Genomic DNA, 19,734 nt, shown 5'->3' on the forward strand with positions numbered 1-19,734 from the left:
ATGCGTGGTGTTCATTCATTTACTGATTCTTTCAAGAAGTGTTTATGGAGCCCCTGCTAGGTGCCAACCACTGTACCGGGCCTTAAACAGCCTAGAACGGGAGCTCCCTGCAGATGGGCATTTTGCCTGTATTGTATCCCATCCCCTGGGATACTTTCTAGCACGTTGGAGGTATTCAATAAATATTTGAATTGATGAATGGTCCTAGCACTCACGGAATTTATAGCACAGGAAACTAAATTTCTTATTCAGCACTTTTATGTCAACCAAATGAGTTAAATGAACATCAGGGTACCTTGCAGGAGAAAAGGAGAGATGAATCGTTGGCTGCAGGCAGCCTTGGGGAGTGTGGAAAACAGGAGTGGTACACTGTTGTCTTGTTTCCTACTGACGGTGTGTAAAGGGATTGACTGATTTTCACAAGTGATTGATGGGAATAAGCGTCAGGACCCTGGAGCTACGTGTATTTCAGCTCTACGTTGTCGTGCGCTGGGGGAGAGACTCTCCTCCCCTCTGTAAGCCCAGTCATCGATTCCCGCACGTTTGAACGGGGCTGCTTCAAAGCAGGAGTCCTGGGGGCAAAGAAGGAGGTGCCTGTCCCAGATCAGCGAGTCCCTTCTCCTTGGCTGGGCATAATTCTCATATGTTTCGAAATAATCAATGAGCTAAAAGTTTCAAGAGGCAAGAATTTAGACTGAGTTTACTTCTTTGAACAATATCCAGTGTCGCAGGACAGTCAGATAGTACCATGATGGGTTCACTCCTCGGAAAGTGACATTTATTCTGTCCTCCCCCTTTCCTCACTTTCTCTTCCCCTGTCTGTATATCTCTTCCCCAAAACCCAAGAAGTCCTGAACCCCCTACGTCTTGTGGATATGGTTTGCCTGCCGCAGGGCATCTGTCTTAAAGTGGGTGAGGCGCTTCAAGATTTTATAACCTTCCTGGGGCGGAAATGATTGGCAGTGCTGAAGGCCAATCACAACTCCATTACTTCATTAGAGGTGGGTTCAAAAGACATGCCTCTTTAGTAATTAACCAGCAAGATGGCCTACTCGGGGGACAAAGTGTGCTCATTGCTGCTTTACAAGCACTGCATTTTTTTTTTTTTTTTTGCGGTACACGGGCCTCTCACTGTTGTGGCCTCTCCCGTTGCGGAACACAGGCTCCGGATGCGCAGGCTCAGCGGCCATGGCTCACGGGCCCAGCCGCTCCGCGGCATGTGGGATCTTCCCGGACCGGGGCACGAACCCGCGTCCCCTGCATCGGCAGGCAGACTCTCAACCACTGCGCCACCAGGGAAGCCGAGCACTGCATATTTTGTTACGGTTATGTGAAATTTCCTTCTGAAAAGATTCACAAACTCTTGTGACGGTCAAAGAAGTTAACATGTAATTTAACATGTAATTCCATCTTTTTTTCCTGCGAGATGGGCAAGAAATCATTACATGATTGTCAGGAGGCCTTTTGCTTTTAATGGGGAATTTGACCAAGACCCCCTGGAACATACAGTTGCTTAAACTTTTCTTCAGGATGTCTCTAATAGCTAGAGTTTGGGGATTTGTGTCTAGATCTCAATCATTCCTTCTCATTGTCTGAGATTATAGTCATCAAGGATTAACACTCTTGGGATTGCAGTTATGCCCTGTTGTGGGATCTCCCAGGAACAATTCTACTAATATCACTTTTCATTTTCTAGGTGCAAATTCAAGAAACAGTCAGGGAGCAAATCTCTCTCAGCCGAATGCCAGCTTTCTCAGAGCCTACTGGGGAGGAGTCCACATTTACTATGACCACAATAGATTCCTTCTCCAATTTAGGAGGCATCGACACGAAAAATGCATCATTGGCCCAACACCTGGAGGTAGAAAGGTGTACCCAAGGCCCACGGCACAAAGAAAACCAAGATGGAGAAGACAGCACACCTGGATGTCCCTGGGGAGACCTAGGGTGTGAGCTGAGCATCCCAGAAGCCAAAAGTGAAAATACGCCCCGCTGTGAGCCGTCGGCGCGTCTCCCCCAGGAGAACAGCGCTGACCCCGGGGAGCCCCGGGCTCCCTCTCTTGCTTCCCCTGAATTTGTACATACCGTCCCCACCTTGGAAACTGCGTGTGCTGGGCCAAGAGACAGAGTAACAGCGTGTGTGCTAGGCCGTCCTGAAGCAGGTGACCAAGAAGCGTGTGATACTGTGAGCGCTCCTGTTGGAGCCCCAGCTGGTAAATATTTGCCTCGAGAAATTTGCTCCGTGGGCTTCGAGCTGGCAGGTCAAAGCAAAGCATCTGATCTGTGTTCTTCTGATGACAAGGCACTGGATATTCTTTCTCAGACACAAGGTTCTGAGCCTCCACAGTCTACATACGGAAGCAGCAACGAGAGAACCTCTGCAGTGTTCCCTCTTTTTATCGGTGCTCTCATCTGGAACATTTCACAGAAAGCCAGTAAAGGTGCCACCGGGGAAAATCTCTCCAAGGTGGAGGGTTCCACCTCCATGTTGGCCTCCATGGTAAAGGCTGGTCAGGGGTTGCTGAGCCCCAGTCACTCAGGTGGGCTCGAGGAAAGACAGCCTCTGTCTTCTGAGAATGACTCTTTGGAATGGTCTAAAGAAGGTGGTGACGAGAGCTCTAGCTCCAGTGCCCCGGTCACTGCAGACACACCGGCCAGGCATAGTTCAACAGCGAAGTTTCCTCAGGAGAAGCCAACAACATTAATTGCTAATCTTGAGTGTTTTGAGGTGACTGGGGAGAGTGGGGACACATCCACTGTTACCATTGCCACCAAAGGCCAACCACCCAAATACCTCCCTGTTTCAGTTGCTGGGAACAGCCATGTAGGTGACCCTGACGAGAGCTCAACTCGGGCACCAGATGACAATTTTTCTCAACTTCCTTCCAACGCACAATTGGGTCATATTTTAAATGGTTCTACAACTGCATCTTCAAAAGGGCTAGCGTGCGTGGCTCCCAGTGGATCAGGAATCCACGTCCACGTTCCTCAGCTCCCAGAGGGAGAGGATTTCTGTAGCAATTCCCCTCTTCAGATTGATAACCAGTCTGGAAAGAGCCAGACCGTGGGCAGAGCAGACACCAGGAGCCTTGAAGAGAATTTCCAAGAAGAAGGAAGTGAAACAACACAGAGTGTCCAGCAGGGTTCTCTTGACGAAAATTTCCAAGAAAGCTTGCCCATGACGTCTGCTGTACCAGGGGAAATAAACCTGGTACTCTTGGACCACTCATCGGCCAACTCCAGGGAGGGAAGGGAACAGAGCTCGGGCTTGGGGACTCGTGTGCCCATGGTGGCTGAATCTATAACGGAAGATGATAGCCAGGCTCTGAGTAATGTTCCGTCTCCCTCTAATACCCTTCTGGGGGAGCCTAAAGAGAGCGGTCCAGGATATTGGGAAGCAGGTAAACGGGTGAAGATTATAACTCTAGAGGCTTCCATTTCAGAAGCCTGGCCACCAAGACAACTGACAGATTCTAAGTGCGAGGAGTCAGAACCTGGTCTCATCCCTGGTAGGGTCTGGGCTGTACCTGACGTTCTAAAGACTGATGCTGCCGTGCCTGAACTGGACCCCTCTGAGACAGCATCAGCCTGCAGTCCTCAGGCTGAGTCCGGCTCAGCAATTGCTAATAACAGAGAAATCCATAAAGGTGAAGACCTAGCTGGCCATGCAAACTGGAGTTGTCTTTCCTCCCAGTGTTTGAGCCAGCCCAGACTCCTGGAGTCCTCTGTGGACCCTGTAGATGAAAATGAATTATGTGTCACAGACTTGCTATCAGAGGCTTCCAGAACTGGAAGGAAGGAAAATGTTAAGAGTGTCAGTCAAAACCAAGAGGAAAGCCAACTCAAGATGGATCGCCCTTCCTTCTTTAAACAGTTCCTGACCTGCCCTGAAATCTTAGAGTCCTCTGTAGATCCCACTGATGAAACGAGTGTGGAGTGGGCCAGGGTGGAAACACCAGAGCCTTCTGAATCCACACTGGGGGCCGTCAGCGTGGAGAGTAAATCGAATGATGGAAACTTGGGCCAGAGAGTAGAAGTCCAACTGTCCATCTTTCAAGTTCCGTGCCCCCAGCAAAGCGGGGAAGCCATTCCAAGAGAAAACACCGTCAGCCGAGACCAAGGGCACAGCGGAGGAGAGGGGGCGAGACAAAGCCAACGTGACGGAGCAAAGGGGGACGTACGCTCTGCCATTTTGCCTGTCCCCGGTCCTGTCAAAGGTGGGGAAACGACTCCAACCGGACGCGGCAGAAGCCAAATACGAGAAGGCAGTGAGAGGCGCTTAGCGGAGGCTGAACGAAGTAAAAATAACAAAGCAGAATTCGTTTCCCCCACTTTACCTCTTTCTAGCGGTCTTGCAAGAATGACTCCCGCCTCTGGAGTTGATACTCACGGCTCCACACGTCAAAGGCATGACCTCCCTGAGAACGATTTAGTGGAGCCCAGAAACCATCAGTGTGCGTTTTCTGACTTAAAGGAAAGGGGAGCTATTGAGAGTGAGTGTGGGAAACGTGTGCCCCCTTCTAGTGGTCTCACTTGGGGGCTTTTTACTTCATCTCTAGATGAAAGCATCACAGGCTTTTCAAGAAGCCACAAAATTGAGGAACATAAAATAGAGGAGCCCCCAGTTGGGGAAACCAAACCCACAAGCACATCTGGCTCCCCAGCAGCAACACTCATGTCCAGAGAATGTGCATCAGAGAAAGTTCCTAAGATGCTGCAGGACCCCTGCCAGCAGGGCTCCACCCTTGGCTGTGGGAAAATGTCAAGGGAGGAGAAGGTCCTCCCTGTGGTGGCCCAAGCTGGCTGCCTCCCCAGGGTCCCTCCAGCAGTGACTGGGTCAGAGGAGGTCAAGGGGAAGCAAGAAACCCCAGGGAGTGGACACGTAGCTGAGGGAGTAAAGAAGAAAATTCTGTCCAGGGTGGCCACCCTGAGGCTGAGATTGGAAGAGAAAGAAAACACCAGAAAGAACTCGATCTTTCTTAAAAAGAGTCCTGAACTCGAAACATCGGTATCACGCACAGATGAGAAAAAAGACTCCAAAAGACCACCTTGCAAAAGCGAAGGGACAGGTGAGGCTGTGTTGCTTCCTATTATTGTTAACGTTTGGGTTTGTTGACCTGATGTCAAGTTCGTGTGTCCACCTGAGCCCTTGCAGTTAAGGTGCGTGTCCACTGGGGAGGCGTCGGATGCTATGGCTGTGACCAGTGGCCTGGCATGTAGGCCCTTGGGTCTCAAACTTGAGCGGCCTCAGGATCCCACAGAGGACTTGTTAAGACAGGTTGCTGGGCGCAACCCCAGAGTTCCTGATTCTGGAGAAAGCGCATTTCTAACGAGTTCTTGGGTGATGTGCTGGGAGGACCACTGATATAGGCTGCCTTGTAGGTATGCTTAACTGAGGGAGTGTGATTACTACGCCTTTCTGTTTAATTATCCTTCAAAAAAATTTTTAAAAGAAACAAGCATTAATCAGTGTAGCTAATTAGTGTAATTAAATAGACAGAAAAACATTTAGGTACAGTCCAGCAGTCTCCTTTCAATCTTTTTTTTTTCATTTGAAGTGGCTGATTGGATGTTGGGTTTTCTTCCAAATTTGAGTATAAAGTTTCTTTCCAACTTGCCCTCCGCTTTGAGCGGGAAGTCCCCCCCGGGTCTCTGTTCCAGGTTTCAGACCACTTGAGGCTCAGAGCCCCGGTAACTGCAGTCAATTCTGCTTCGCCTGGGGAACCGAGTCAATGCCAAACTCCGTCCCATCACCCAGATTTCAGCCTCTTCTTCCTGAGCTCTTTCCCTTCCCATGAAACCTGGCAGAAGTCAGAAGAGATTGCAGCCAGGTAACGTGCCTGCCTGAGCTGGAGCAGAGCGCTGCGGCCCTCCTTAACCCCGGGGGAGAGGCTTTTCCTCTTACCCCAGTGCTTACTGTGTTCCCAGACCTCAGCAAACGGGCCCACAGCCCCTGCTGCTGAAAAGATCAAACACGAAACTGCTTTCCGAGTTTTAAAACATATTTAGAGAGAATGAAACCATGTTTTCAAGAGATCTCAAGTGGTTTCAGCCCAGAGGAAAAAAATCTTAATTTGGAATTCTTGTCTGTTTCCGTGGGAGAAAGGACCATCCAGGTGCCGTTGGAGGACGTGATCTCCGGAGCTGCGTCTCCAGGCATGAAGGGCTGCAGCCACAGGGAGCACAGCCTTCTGGGGGTGGGGTGGGGAGGAGTTAGGAGTGTGTGTGTGTTGGGATGTTGGGGATGACTTGGATAACTCTGAAAGAAATAGAACTTGAGTAAACTTTTTTCCCACATTCAAAGCTTAGTACAAGCAAAGCTTTATAGTCACAGGGGACTTCTCTATCCTTTGCCCTCAACACTTGGCCGGAATATACACCGCAGAGAAACCTAGCTTCCCTCTCGAGCCTCATTTTAGCTCCCTCTGTTTTGTTTTGTTTTTTCCCTCCATCCCACACGGACAGGTGACCTTTCCCAAAGCCCTGAGGCCTCCTGACCAAGCCAGCTTCCTATCCTAGACCCTCATTTAGTTCTGCCCATTTTATGCCTTTCCCTGAATTCCCCTCCCCCAATTTTGTCTTCAGAACTTACAACAGGTTGTGGACAGGGTTGGCAGCCTTAGGAACTCTTAGGTGTCAGCAAATCACCCAGGAAGGGCCCTTGAGGAAATATGTCCCAGGTGGGGCAGTGGGCTTGGTCAAGACTCTAGAGAAAGAGCTTGACACCGTGGGCCAGACCACCTAGCACCAGTAGCTAGGTAGGGCCAGATGAAGTGAAATGAGTTTTGCCGTCAGTAAGGACTTGGTATATTTAATCTTTCTCCCATAATATTGTTAGTACCCTGAGCTACTCTCTAATGCCAGAATTTGTTCCCCAAGCGCCCCATTATTACTTCCTGGGCAGAAAACAAGCTTTTCAATACGCACTGTTATCCAAGCCAAGTCTGTTGCCAAGAGACGGGAGGCACATTTAACACATGAACGATTTCACAGTAGTGGAATCTGAGGCAGCAGAGCCAACAAAGCATCGGTATTGATGACTTTGGGCTTGCCTGTGGATTCTATAACATTTTGTTACCAAAGCTGTGTAATTTTGAAACTCAGTGTGCAATAGACCAACACCACGTTTCCAGTAACCTCTACCTGCCAAATTATTCTGACCACCTGGCTGTGTCAGCCATCCTCCTCTTGTCTAGGCTGCCGCCCAGTGGCTGCCCTGAGTAATTACACATTTACCTGGTGTGCCACCCTCTCGTCCCTTATTTAAAAAGAGCTCAGCCTAACCCCTGGGAATTGTGTATTGCTCCTATTTCATTCAAGTAGACAGTTCTCTTTCGCTAATGAAATTGATCTCCTAATGGATTGCAGTGATGTCCGATATCTTTCTGCAAAGATAACTGTGATCGAGGGGAAAGATGGATGAATATTCTTCAGCAAATGACTTACTGTTGTTGCCTTTTACACCTGGGGGCTTAGCCACATCACTCGGCTAGTCCAGATTTTATTCTACTTCCTAACCCCCAGCTTTACTTTTGACCTGGATCATCTGGTAGTCATCTAAAAGCATCTTTATTTGGCCCAGGTCCTATAGACTTGGTATCTACAACCCCCATCCCTCCCGTCAATTTTTTTAAAGTTTCAAGTTCTGTTTCACTTTGTGCATTGCAGACCTCACTCAGGAATTTTAAGTAATGAAAAGTGGGAGTTTCCTGTTACTGACTTGTTCATTTTCTATCTGTTGAGGAAAGTACCGTCTCCCCTCAGACACCAGATTCCCTCACCCACCAAATGGAGGGTAATAATTATTATCCCTGTCTCTTGGGATTGTAGTGAGAATTAAATGTGATAAAATGGGAAAGTCTCTTGCCCACCCTAAGGCTCTCTGCAATTCTTATAAGAACACTGACCTACAAGTTTCTTGTTTCCAGCTCCAGTATTACTGAAAAAGATCCAGGCTGAGATGTTCCCCGACCACTCTGGAAATGTAAAATTAAGCTGCCAGTTTGCAGAGATTCATGAAGATTCTACTATCTGGTGGATGAAAGATTCAAAGTCGATAGCCCAAGTGCAGAGAAGGTGCGATATCCACCCCCACCCCCACCCCCCGGTTACTTTTCACAGTTGGTTGTTTATTTCACAACATGGTTCTAAAGGAAAATAGTAAATGATAGGAAGTAAAAGGAAGATTGAAGCAGAAACTCCACACCCAGAGTATCCAAGAAGGGTAAGTAACAAAAGGACAGATACCTGGACAGGGAGGATGGTGAAGCGTTCTTGCCTTGCCTCGGCTACCATCACGTTTGGTGGCCTTAGGAAGGCACAAACCTTTCATCACATTTTTAAAAATCAGGGGAACCTGTCCAATCATCTTCTAGTCTGAGGTCCTGTGGTCCCAAGATTAAAGAGCTCTCTTTTATATGCCCGTGCATTTTGCTGTTCTCATAAATTCCCATTAACCTAACAAAGAGCTAAGAAGGTAAATCAAAAGGAAAAAACAATCCGTGAGGTTACAGAAAAGTGGCGTCTACCCAGGGTGGTAAGCTGCCCTCTCTAAGATGGGAAAACCAGTTTATATCTGGGGCCATAGGTTAGAGGAGCTGAAGGGGAGGAGAGGAGAGATGACTGAGCATCATTGCCAAGGATACCCCGTGTGGAACGAACCTTCCTCAAGAGGCTTTCCAGCAATAAATCCTTGCTCGAGTGAACTGGTGAATCAAGCTTTGTCTTTTGCACCTGAGGAGGTGTGACTCATTCTAGAAACAGATGCCCTGGTTTGATGGAAACCAGCCTAACTCAGACAATTCTCAGAAGCTCCTTTCTGCCAAAGGAGGTCCTAGTACAGCTCCCTGAGTCACGGGAGGTGTTCTTAACCCACTAATCTTATCACAGATAGGCTGAAAAAGTGAGATAAATCAGTTTCCTGTAAAATTAAATCAAATGTCTGCTTGGAACACATCTGGCAATTGTTCCAAATGCAACGATGGGGGACTTGAGCTATAGTTTCCTGTCTGTAACATCACGCCAGAAATCCAACTAGTTATCTAGTTATCATCTCCTATAACTATGATTGTAATAAAGCTGCTTTACCTAAAAGGCCGTCATTACCCTGCTTGTCTTATGCAAGGCTTAAGAATCACAATGAAGAATAAATGGCTTGATTTTTTTAAAAATCAAGGTGGTTCCCTAGAGCTTTATTTTAAAAAAAAAAGTGCTAATTATTCATTTAAAGTACTTTCCGTAGCCGTCAGCCAAGAAAATGAACCAGCGTTTTTTGCTCTTGATCTAAGCTGAAAATTGGCACTTGAATCTTTCAGGTCCCTTTTCCATCTGAGGTGTCTTTAGAGAACCTAGCCTCCCTCTAGAAAGTGTGTGACCTCAGTAGGCACGCCGTCTACTAATGACACGTGGCCCAGGCCTTTAAGTTCTTGGGGAGGTTGGCTTCATTCTTCTTGGTAACACTGTCTGGCTTAGGCGCACCCATGTGCCCTCCCTGTGCAACCACTGGAGATTTGGGAGTCATAACTCCTTTGATATTAAGTCATTTATATTTCAGGTGGATTTTCAAACGTTATCAAATTTTCACCCCTAATTCCGGTTGCATGTTTCCTTTTTTTTTTTTTTTTTTTGCGGTACGCGGGACTCTCACTGTTGTGGCCTCTCCCGTTGCGGAGCACAGGCTCCGGACGCACAGGCTCAGCGGCCATGGCTCACGGGCCCAGCCGCTCCGCGGCATGTGGGATCCTCCCAGACTGGGGCACGAACCCATGTCCCCTGCATCGGCAGGCGGACTCTCAACCACTGCGCCACCAGGGCCCTGCATGTTTCCTTTACATGTCCCTCCAAGAAATCTCTCACTGCCTTGTCAAGATATAGTTATCAAAAAGTTGATCTGTCAAACAAATGTAACAGGAACATGTGACAAAGATCTTCCTTCTCTAACTCATTAAATAATGAGTAAGATGGGAAAGCTGTTTAAAGGAACATCTGAGGAATGGATTTATACAGTTAATCAGGCAAAAGAATGCTGGAATGTTTGCAAATGGATACGAAACTTGTTAATGTTCAACAGGTAATAAACCTTGGGAGTTATCTTTTGTAGGTTTCTGTCCAGGAGAAGTTATAACTGGGTGGGTTCTATTGGGTTGACCAAAAAGTTCGTTCGGATTTTTCTGTAACATCTTACAAAGATGTTTAAAGAGTAAATAGCAAAGTCCGACAGAGGAGCATCTGCTATAACTAACTTCTCCTTGGGTGAGCCCATTAACCAGTGACACACAAAGGACACTCAATCATCCTTTCACCTTTGTCCCCAGGTTTAGGATACTTTTCCTTAATAGGCTCAATTTTGGAAATTAGGTGTCAGGACACGTGCTTGTGGCTAGGACAAGGTGAATGTTCCCTGAGGAAACCAAGAAGAAAGTGGTAGCTTGTGCAATGGCTCCAAGAAGATCTCAAGCTGGCACGCTTCACTGCTACCTTGGCCGTCAGCACCTCCTTGGTAACCAGGAACCCATTCTCCACTCTGGGGAGAGAGGTGCTTGGGAGTGGCCTGGGCGTTAGAAAGGGCCACTGTCCCCATGGAGTGGATTGGCTGAAAGCTGAGCACAGATCACATCATTGCTGCCGGACAAGCAGGGAGGGAAGAGCTGGCTGCCATCAGAGGCAGGTTCTCCTTGGTTGGCCGTTGGAAGGACGTCTCCACCCAGGCTGGAAGGTGGGCACTGGGTGCTGGCAGTCCTCACCCCTGCTCCCTGGGGCTGCTGATGGATTCTGGGCTCTGCTGAGAAGCCCCCCGTTTAGATGCCCTCCCCCTCCGGCCGATTGAGTTCTTGGCTGTGTTAACTCCGGTCACACTTGGAGCTTCTTTTGCTTGCACTTGTCTCCCCAGCTGCGCTCCACTCCCGTTTGGCCCTTTGTGCATTTGGCCGTTCCTCCCCCTGAAAGCAAAAACCTGTGTCCCTTACAGGGTAAAAGAATATGAAACCAAGCTTTCCCCCTATTGATTCAAAAAGGTGCAAGACCACTTCTTTTCACTTCTCACAGTTTATATGGGTATTTTCTGTGTGTCTATCTCCTCCCAGACTGGAAGACCCTCACGGGTGAAGACTGTGCCTTTTTCCCCATCACCAGATCTCCCGGTACTGGGCACACAGCAGCTGACCCCCGCTGATGGCTCATGGCCACTCCCCAGACTAGACCCCTCAGTCAGGCTTCACGTGCCAGGTGTCAGTTGCTACTCATGCACACCCAGGAGGGGATCTTGCTCTTTCCTCTTTCCCAGACGAGGAAACTGAGGGCGAGAGACCAGAGCTCAGCTCAGGATTTGAATCCAGGTCTTTGTGACTCCTCAGCTGCCCCTCGTAGAAGAAGGCCTCTGTGGGCCAAGACAGAAAAAGGCCACCGAGATTCTGTGCCAAGCGTCAGGATTTCTTGGCCGGAAGGAACTTGTCACGGGACCATTCTAGTTCAGCCGCCAGCCTTTCTGGCCGATCTCGACTGCCCCTTTCAGGGCCACAAACGCTGTGCTCATCAACAGGCCGCTAGAGGAGGATACGGCATGCCCCCCGCCGCCCCCCCCCCCCCACCGTGACTTGGTATGTGGCAGCCTGTCCAGGAAGTCGTCCCCTTATAACTGGGCTTGTTCGCGTCCACTTTCAACCATGCATTCAGGATGCGCTTGGAGGAAGTATTATGATTTAGTGGACTTTGTTTTAAGCCACGGGTCCATTCCAGAAGAGGCATGTGTACGTCGGAGGCCTGAAGTCTACTGAAAAGCTGAACGATAACGAAGACTTCTGTTGGCTCTGCAAACTGAGATGAGTGGATTTTGCTGTTGAATTGTGAAATGAACCAAAACGTACACTGCACACACCTGACCTTGGTGAATGTCTAACAAAATTCACCGTATAGAACAAAACTAGAATACTATTTGAGTATTTTTTTTGGCTGCAAAGTAAATTTTCTGTTTGAGACTTTGGAACAAAGATTGTGGCTTTAACTCTAATCTCAATTATCCCCGATTTGAGGGCAGGGATCACACATCACTGGGAGGCAGCTTATCACAGTCAAGGGGAGGCTTCCAGAGTCAGGTTACCTGGTTTAAGTCCTGAGTCTACTCTCATCGGCCGTGTGGCCTCAGGCCCCTTGCTTAATCTCACTGTGCCTCTGTTTCCTCTCCTGTGAGCTGCGGACAGTAATGGTATTTGTTAGATTGCTCCAGGGATGGCCTGGAATAGCCCTTAAAGTGATGGGCACAATGCCTGACACGCACCAAGTGCTCAATACACATTAGCCATGACCGTCATCACTGTCACCACCGCGTCTTTCTGTTTAGAGCACAGTCCTGGAACTTGAGATTGGGTGGGCAGATGGATGGGTGGTCTTTGCGAGGGGAGCACACTATTCAAGTCTCCAGCCCATGAGTCCTTATATACAACAAAGACCCCCTTTCTGTTGTCTCTTACTGTGTCTGGGTTTGGAACTTTCAGGTTTCCTTTGAGCCCAGGACACCTGGATTAGTAACACAACTGAGGAATTCTGAGCAGAAATGTTAACGAAAGCCCCCAGAATTCACGTTTTCCATTCTCTGCTCTACTAATGGCAGTCAAACCTCCCAGGTGTTTCCGTGCATTCATATTGCATAATGAAGTGAGGGTGTGAAGCAAAACCACGCCGATCGTCTCCTACAAATAAGTTAGCTTTAACAGCTGATCACAATCTTGTCTTTCAGCCAGCCCCTTGGCTGACCTCACGAGGGCAGGGAAGCGTTAGTTTCTTTCTCCTGTTAGAAAAGTGCAACTTCAGAATGATGATGCGTGCCCACGTTCATGTCCCCCACTGCAGAGCAGGAGACAGCTCCACTGTGTCCTTGGCCATCCTTCAAGCCAGTCAGAAGGACCAGGGCCTCTATTCCTGCTGCATCAAGAACGGTTACGGGAAAGTGACTACGGAATTTCAACTCACCACAGAAGGTAAACCTCAGCTTTGCCGTTTCCAGTGAAAACCGCTAGCCCCTACCAGTTCAGAATGCTGCTTTGTACTGAAGGCGTTCTCTTCTCTGTCATCTTCCAGTTCTCAAACAACTTTCAAGTCACCCAGATGTTAAAGGTAAGCTAACCTGAGCTGGACGTCAGAGGAAATGGGTGCATCCTAAAGCATGAAATATAGGCAATGGTAGAAACAACATTCCCGTCGACTCTTTGAACCAAGTAGGAGAGAGCTCAGGAATGCCTGGGAGACGAATTCATAAGCTATTTCAACCTGACTACAGGGCCTGTGATGAGTGTGTTAGGCTCCAGAGGTCCAGAAGTGAATTATTAAAGAGATCAGACTGTGCAGTTGGGACCGTGTTGGCGAGGGGGCGGGGGGCACTTTTGGGGTTAGACTTTCTCTGTGGAGCACCAGGCTTGCATCCAGCCCATCTGCATGGGGTTTCTCAGCCTCTGGCGCGTACACAGCATGGTTTGTTTGTTTGTTTTAAGGGTTTCCTTTTCTCCACATTCTCACCAACACTTGTTATCTCTTATCTTTGTTTTTGAATTTTTTTTTTTTATACAGCAGGTTCTTATTAGTCATCAGTTTTATACACATCCGTGTATACATGTCAATCCCAATCTCCCAGTTCATCCCACCCCCTCACCCCCCGCCCGCTTTCCCCACTTGGTGTCCCTACGTTTGTTCTCTGCATCACACGGCATGTTTTGTTTCCCCAGCTGTTTTAGTTCTCAGTTCGACTAGCTGAACAGATTCCCAAAGAGTCAGGTGTCTAGGAGAATAAGTGCATTCGTTTGCATCCTAGTGGAAACGGGAGATGGATTTTTGTGCTTTCCTTTGGCACTTGTGCACTCCTGGTGTAGCAACAAGCTACCAGCTGCCCTTGAACGTTCAGGCTGCCTCTGGGCCACCCACTGAGTCCATGCTGGTCATGTATTTCCTCTTGGGGAAAATTATCCGTCCCCAACACACGAGCCCATCCGCACCCAGTGATATGCTGCCAAACTTTTAACAACCTGCCAGGGGGTTGGGGAGGCCCTGATTTGTACAGTTTTCCAATTTCTGTGGTGCAGATACTCTCATCATGCTAAGTTTAAACTGCTAGTGTACACTGTATGTGCTGATTTTCTTTTAAGGCAAATAAAAACCCTGAAACCTCTGTGAAAACAAGACAGTACAGATCAAGATGCAGTAACGTCTAGTAATTAAAGGCAAGGAGCTGGGATATCGACTTAGAAACGGTCTAGCAAATGCTGTGATATTTATCCAAAACAACAGACTTAAATACCAACTCCTCACAAACCATTCAAATGTTACATGTCTTTAGTGTGTCATGTACTTGTGTAATTAAAGATCCCTCCCTATATCTGTCCCCATCCCCCCAAGAATCTAAATATGCAAAAGAATGTCCTTTCTTATGTCAAAAACCAAAATGACCTTCAGAAGGAAGGTTTCTCTGTTCCATCAGCTGCTTAGCATCGCTTGGCATCCCATCCCAGACTCTTGCTCTGACCTGGTTAATTTAGGTTAGCAGAGACTCGTTTCTCAAGGCTTTACCAGTCAGGAATGAGACCCCTGTGAGGATGAGGTGCTGGTCACCGCTATTGTAGCCCTGTGACTCCCACTATTGGGTTGGGGTCTAGACCCTGAAGACATCACCTTCTGCCAGCTGCTTCTCCATGAGACTGTGGGTCCAGTTTCAGTGGCTCACGGGGCTGGGGAGGCCATACCTTCCTCTGCCTTCCATGTACCTTCAGATGAAGAAGTTTCCAATGACTGCTTTATCACTGTTCTTATCTGGAGGAACCTCTCACTAGATATTTTATTTAAATCTCTAGGGGAGGAACATATAACATTTTACAAATTGATCACTAACTAAAAGTCTAATAAAAGCCCCAAATGAATGATTCAAATAAAGCACAACTTAATGGTGGCACGCGCGGCTTTCAAAGAAAAATTCTAAGATGTATTTTTCTGGCATTGTTTTATCCTGGTTAAGTGGACATTTCTGGAAATTATGGACAGGATTATCGAGGATGGTGGAGTCCATGCTCGTCGTGTATTTTTTCTTAGGGAAAATTACTCATCCCCACACATACGCCCATCCCTATACAGTACGGCACTAAAAATGTTCCTTTCTATTACTAAGCAGAGAGTCTGGAACAACTTTTGTCTTTAGTTAATTAAATTTGAATTTTAAAATACACAAACTTTTAACTTTCAAGAACAATTGAATTTTAGAAACTTTGGGACTTTTGAAGGAAAACAATGTGGTAAATATAGCTCAGATTCACTGGGCTCTGGTGTACATACATAAAGCATTTCCTGTATCCTTTCAGAGGTCTTGGGGGCAAAACTGTTCATCAATCATGTAACTAGAATTAAGATTTGGGTTGTATAAGTAGCATTCCCTCTCCATTTCATTACCTAATTCTAAAATTTAACTTAAACTCTACTCTTCTCTATAACTTTCTCGTTCTATTACTTAGCTCTTTCACAGATTTCATCCTATCTCCTTTAAAATTTATGTGGGAAAATGTCCCATTTACCTACCTGCTTTCCTGTTCCTCTGCCCCCATTCTCTCTAAACCCCAAATAGGTTAGTCTTCAGGGGCACTCTGCTAGCCCTTGTGAAAGAGTTGCCTTGGAGCAGCTCTCTGAATACTCTTTCACTGACACTTTCACCTCCTTTCTCTATTTGAAAATCCCCTACCTGCCTCCTTTCTTTCTGACAATAACTAGGTCTAGACACTAATCAATACCCTTTAAGAACAGTCTGTTCCCTTATACTTTTTAACTAATCACATTGGTCATAGGCTGCCCTTAAAACATATGATTGGAAAATATTTTTCAAAGAGAAAAATATTTTGCTAAATATTCTAAATAGAAAGGTGAAGTGGGATTTTCACAGAACCAGATAGATGATATCTATCTCAGAAAGATGAGTTTTCATCGACTTTTGAGGAGTGGAAGGTGGCTTTTTTACAATCTAAACAATCTTATTTCATTGAAAGCCGTCTTATTTTCTTCTCTCGGCCAATCAGAAGTCTGACTTGGTCATCTCTCATGTAAAACGCAACGTTCTGATCGAATTGATTGTCATCTGAAACACATGCAGAATCAACTCAAACAGCTGATAGAAAACTCAGTACTTTTTACAAGTAGATCCAGAATGATTCTACCTTTTTTCAACTTCCCTTCAGAGGGAGTTCTTTTTACCTGTTTTGGTTTTTTCCCACTTATTTCTTATGACTACCCCAGTCAGTCTTAACAGAGGCAGTATCACCTCCAAGAGGACAAAACTGGGTCTTGGGGAGGCAAAAGAAAACTTATTTTTGTGTGTTAAGCACAGATAGCCATACCAGATACACAGTACACCTGTGGTATTAAAATTTTCTGTGGTGCAGCTGGGGGGGAAAGACTGAAAAGAATCCTTGCAGAAGTCAACAATGAAAAAAAAAGATTGGGAAACATTGATCAGCAGATCAATGATCTAGCAGATCAGTCTTACAACTGGTACCTCCTCCCTCTTCTACATTTCATCTGTCTTTTCAACTTGCCTTGAATCACCTTGCATGATTCTGTTCACGTTTTCTGGGTCTGTCTACAGTTCCTTTCCTGGGCTCCCCAGTTCTGTTCCCCCTCTCATCCAATCCACGTCTGTTCCCCTCTCATCCGATCCACTGGGGCCTCACCTCCATCTTCTACATCCTCAGTGAACCATCTCCCCTTCGAGCTATGCCTCTGTTGGGAGTTAGCGTGGTTCCCCCTTCTAGATTCTGTAGGCCAACCTTGTCATTGTCCCTGTGTGGGAATGCTTGTTAGCCAAGGAGCCGGATTGGGGGATGTTCCTGTCCAACGGAAGTTGTGTTATATCTTTAGTATACGAAGAGATTGAATTCAGCCAACTCATCTTCGGAGGAGACTTCCTCAGCGACAGCTACTTCGGGGGCCGTCTGCGCGGTCAGATCGCCACGGAGGAGTTGCACTTTGGGGAAGGGGTCCACCGGAAAGCCTTCCGCAGCAAAGTGATGCAGGGCCTCACACCAGTCTTCAAGCCCGGCCACACCTGTGTGCTCAAGGTGCACAACGCCGTTGCCTACGGGACCAGAAACAATGATGAGCTCATTCAGAGGAACTACAAACTCGCCGCCCAGGTAGGTCCAACTGGCCTGAAAGTGCTGCTTGAGGTGTGAGACGGACCCATGATACCCTGAGATGAAAATCAGACTCAGAATCGATGCGGGTGTCTCCAAGAGGGTGTCTCTCTCCCTCTGGGGCATGTTTATGAGGGAGTCACTAGATTGAGGCTAAATGCTGGAGATCACATCTCAGCCTCGGAATGATTTCTTGGCCTCGTGCCAGCCAGTTGGGACTAGTCTATGTCTGGGGGCGCCTCACCAGTTCCTACCTGGGCTGGGATCACTTCTAGGAAGGCTTCCTAGGAAGCCCAATCAGACCCCTAGGGGTTTGAATCTACCTGGACTCAGAATGACATGGGAAGTGGGGTGTCCAAATTACAGTGGATGCCAGGATTCCCAGGGACCCTCAAGGACAGCCAAAATCAACGGGAGTTTCTGGAGTGTTTCGGTTTCTTTTAGGGAAGAGGAAGGAGGGTGGGAATATTCAGAAGGGTTAACGTTTGTCCTGTTTCCTGCCTTCCTGAGTTAGGTTCAATGTCCACCCATCAGCTATGAACAGAGATTGACCCAAGTCTCTACCTAAGTTCCCTCCTGTGTTACTGAGTCGTAGGACCCTTGAGGCAAGAGGGGAGGGGAGGAAAACACGATCTCCTCCCCCTGCATCACCACCCCTCCCCCACCCCTCATCCATGCTTTTCACTCCATGCCAGCGCTGGCCAAGCTTTCAGGAGAGCTGGGTCTAGCTCGTTCACAAACTAGGTGCGTTCTGAATTTTTTTTTTAACCTATAAAACGAATAAGCTAGACTCAGATGAGTCTCTTGGGTGCTCTCAAACACTGTCCCTCCACGGTCATCTCAGATGTGGCAATGCCGTGTGGGACTTGGTACTCATGAAGACAACCCCTCTTCTCTGAGCATAGGCTTTGGCAATTGTACTCCTTTCTCCTCCTTTGTTCTTCTCTTTCACTGAATATTCCTTCCATTTCAAGTACCATCTGGCCCAGTCATGGAAAATCCCCCAGACTCCAGACTACTGGATTCTGCTTTCCACTCTGTAGGGCTTTTCTAAGCCAACAATCTTGGCAAGGTGTTCATTGCTTACAGCTCAAGTTACACCTTTGAAGAAGAACCTCAGATGGGGTAGCTCATGGGAAATCCAACAGTCCCCGTGCTCTATCTGACATCCTGCCCAGGGACCAGTCCCCTTAGCTCAGGGGTGAACTTCAGCCATGCGGGTTCTAGAAATTTCATAGTTCAGGGACACCTAGCCCTAGAGACCACTTGACCTTCACCCGGATGGTTCCTTCAGATCTCAGAGCTCCTCTGCAAGTGGCCAACTGTAGGCTACATTCACTGTTGCTTCTGTGCCCCCAACGAAGGGATGGGTTTGGAAATCCATTGGCTTAACCTATATTGGGAAATTTGAGCCTTACCGGGCAATGCTCTCTGAATTTCTTCTAATCACTGGGCTTTCCCATGTACTTGGGTGATCTAGGAGTGCTACGTTCAAAATACCGCCAGATACTACGCCAAGATCTACGCCGCTGAAGCACAGCCTCTGGAAGGCTTTGGAGATGTGCCAGAGTGAGTATGATTCCCCCTTGTGCCCCCCCTCCTCTAATTTGTTGCGGGACTTGCGGGGCACTGAGGGATGAGAGGGTGAGGAGAAACGGTAGGACACACATTTCAACTGGTGTCTGTCTGTAAGCTCTAAGAGGGCACACACAGCTGCTATCCTATTCTTCACTGAGTCACCAGAGGCTTGCAGAAAAAGACTTGCTAGATATTTCAGTAAATGTGTGTATGGATGGAATAATTAAATAAATGCATATACCATGTTAAATAGAAAATGTATCTACTCTCATGGGTATTACATTGTCTAAACCATAAACAAATAGAACAGGAGTCCTGTGATGAAAATAAATATGGTGGTGTGTCAGGGAAGAATGAGCTGGGACATCAGGAACATAGGAGCATAGTACCCGATTCCTGGAACCCTACAGAGGTAAACTACACTGACTTTTATCCACTCGTTGACTAAATATCGATTGGCACAAGCATATGTTGGGGTGTCTGGAGCTTGTATTTACTGATCTGCTTATCTGGTTGAGATCATAAAGGGGAAGAGAAAAGGCTGTGCCAGTGCACGGTGGAAACTTCAGACAGACCAGTCATTTACATATGAGTAGAAACTGGGAAAGGAGAGGAAAGAAGGAAGGGACTCTTGTCTGCATTATCTCTGTTAACTCACGAAATGGAAAAAAAAAACAACCCTGAGGTGGTATGTTGGACACACCATGTATAAAGTCTAATGCTTGCTGTTCTTCTCCAAGAAATGCTTAACATACTTAGTATACAAACAGTTCTCAGCAACTTCAAGAAAAATTAACATAATGCAAAGAAAACCACTTTCAATTGCGTTTCTGTTAAGTACGCTAAGACGGCAATCTGGACTGGGTTGTCATGAGAACTCGTCCTGTTCTTGTTTCTCTAGCCCCCTCTTCCTGCTCTGTCCTCTTCAGTTCCTCCTTGAGGAGGAAGAATCCACCCGTAATCCGTCCACCAGGCGTGGAGCCACAGCGCCCTCCCGCAGGGGCAC

At 47.3% G+C, this 19,734-nt stretch overlaps 1 protein-coding gene across 1 annotated transcript in view; it reads left to right on the forward strand.

Annotated features, from left to right (window-relative positions):
• The window catches only part of ALPK2 (alpha kinase 2), a gene marked incomplete at both ends in the record, with an annotated part of 115,820 nt that overhangs the window by 65,747 nt on the left and 30,339 nt on the right, over positions 1-19,734 (forward strand). The window contains 6 exon segments of the mRNA XM_082853600.1: positions 1,697-5,069; positions 7,929-8,076; positions 12,844-12,971; positions 13,072-13,107; positions 16,876-17,150; positions 18,631-18,719. Of these exon segments, the coding sequence (XP_082709726.1) occupies positions 1,697-5,069; positions 7,929-8,076; positions 12,844-12,971; positions 13,072-13,107; positions 16,876-17,150; positions 18,631-18,719 (4,049 nt within the window).

This window comes from Leucopleurus acutus (assembly GCF_964270905.1).
Source record: "Leucopleurus acutus genome assembly, chromosome: 13".
NCBI lineage: Eukaryota > Metazoa > Chordata > Mammalia > Artiodactyla > Delphinidae > Leucopleurus > Leucopleurus acutus.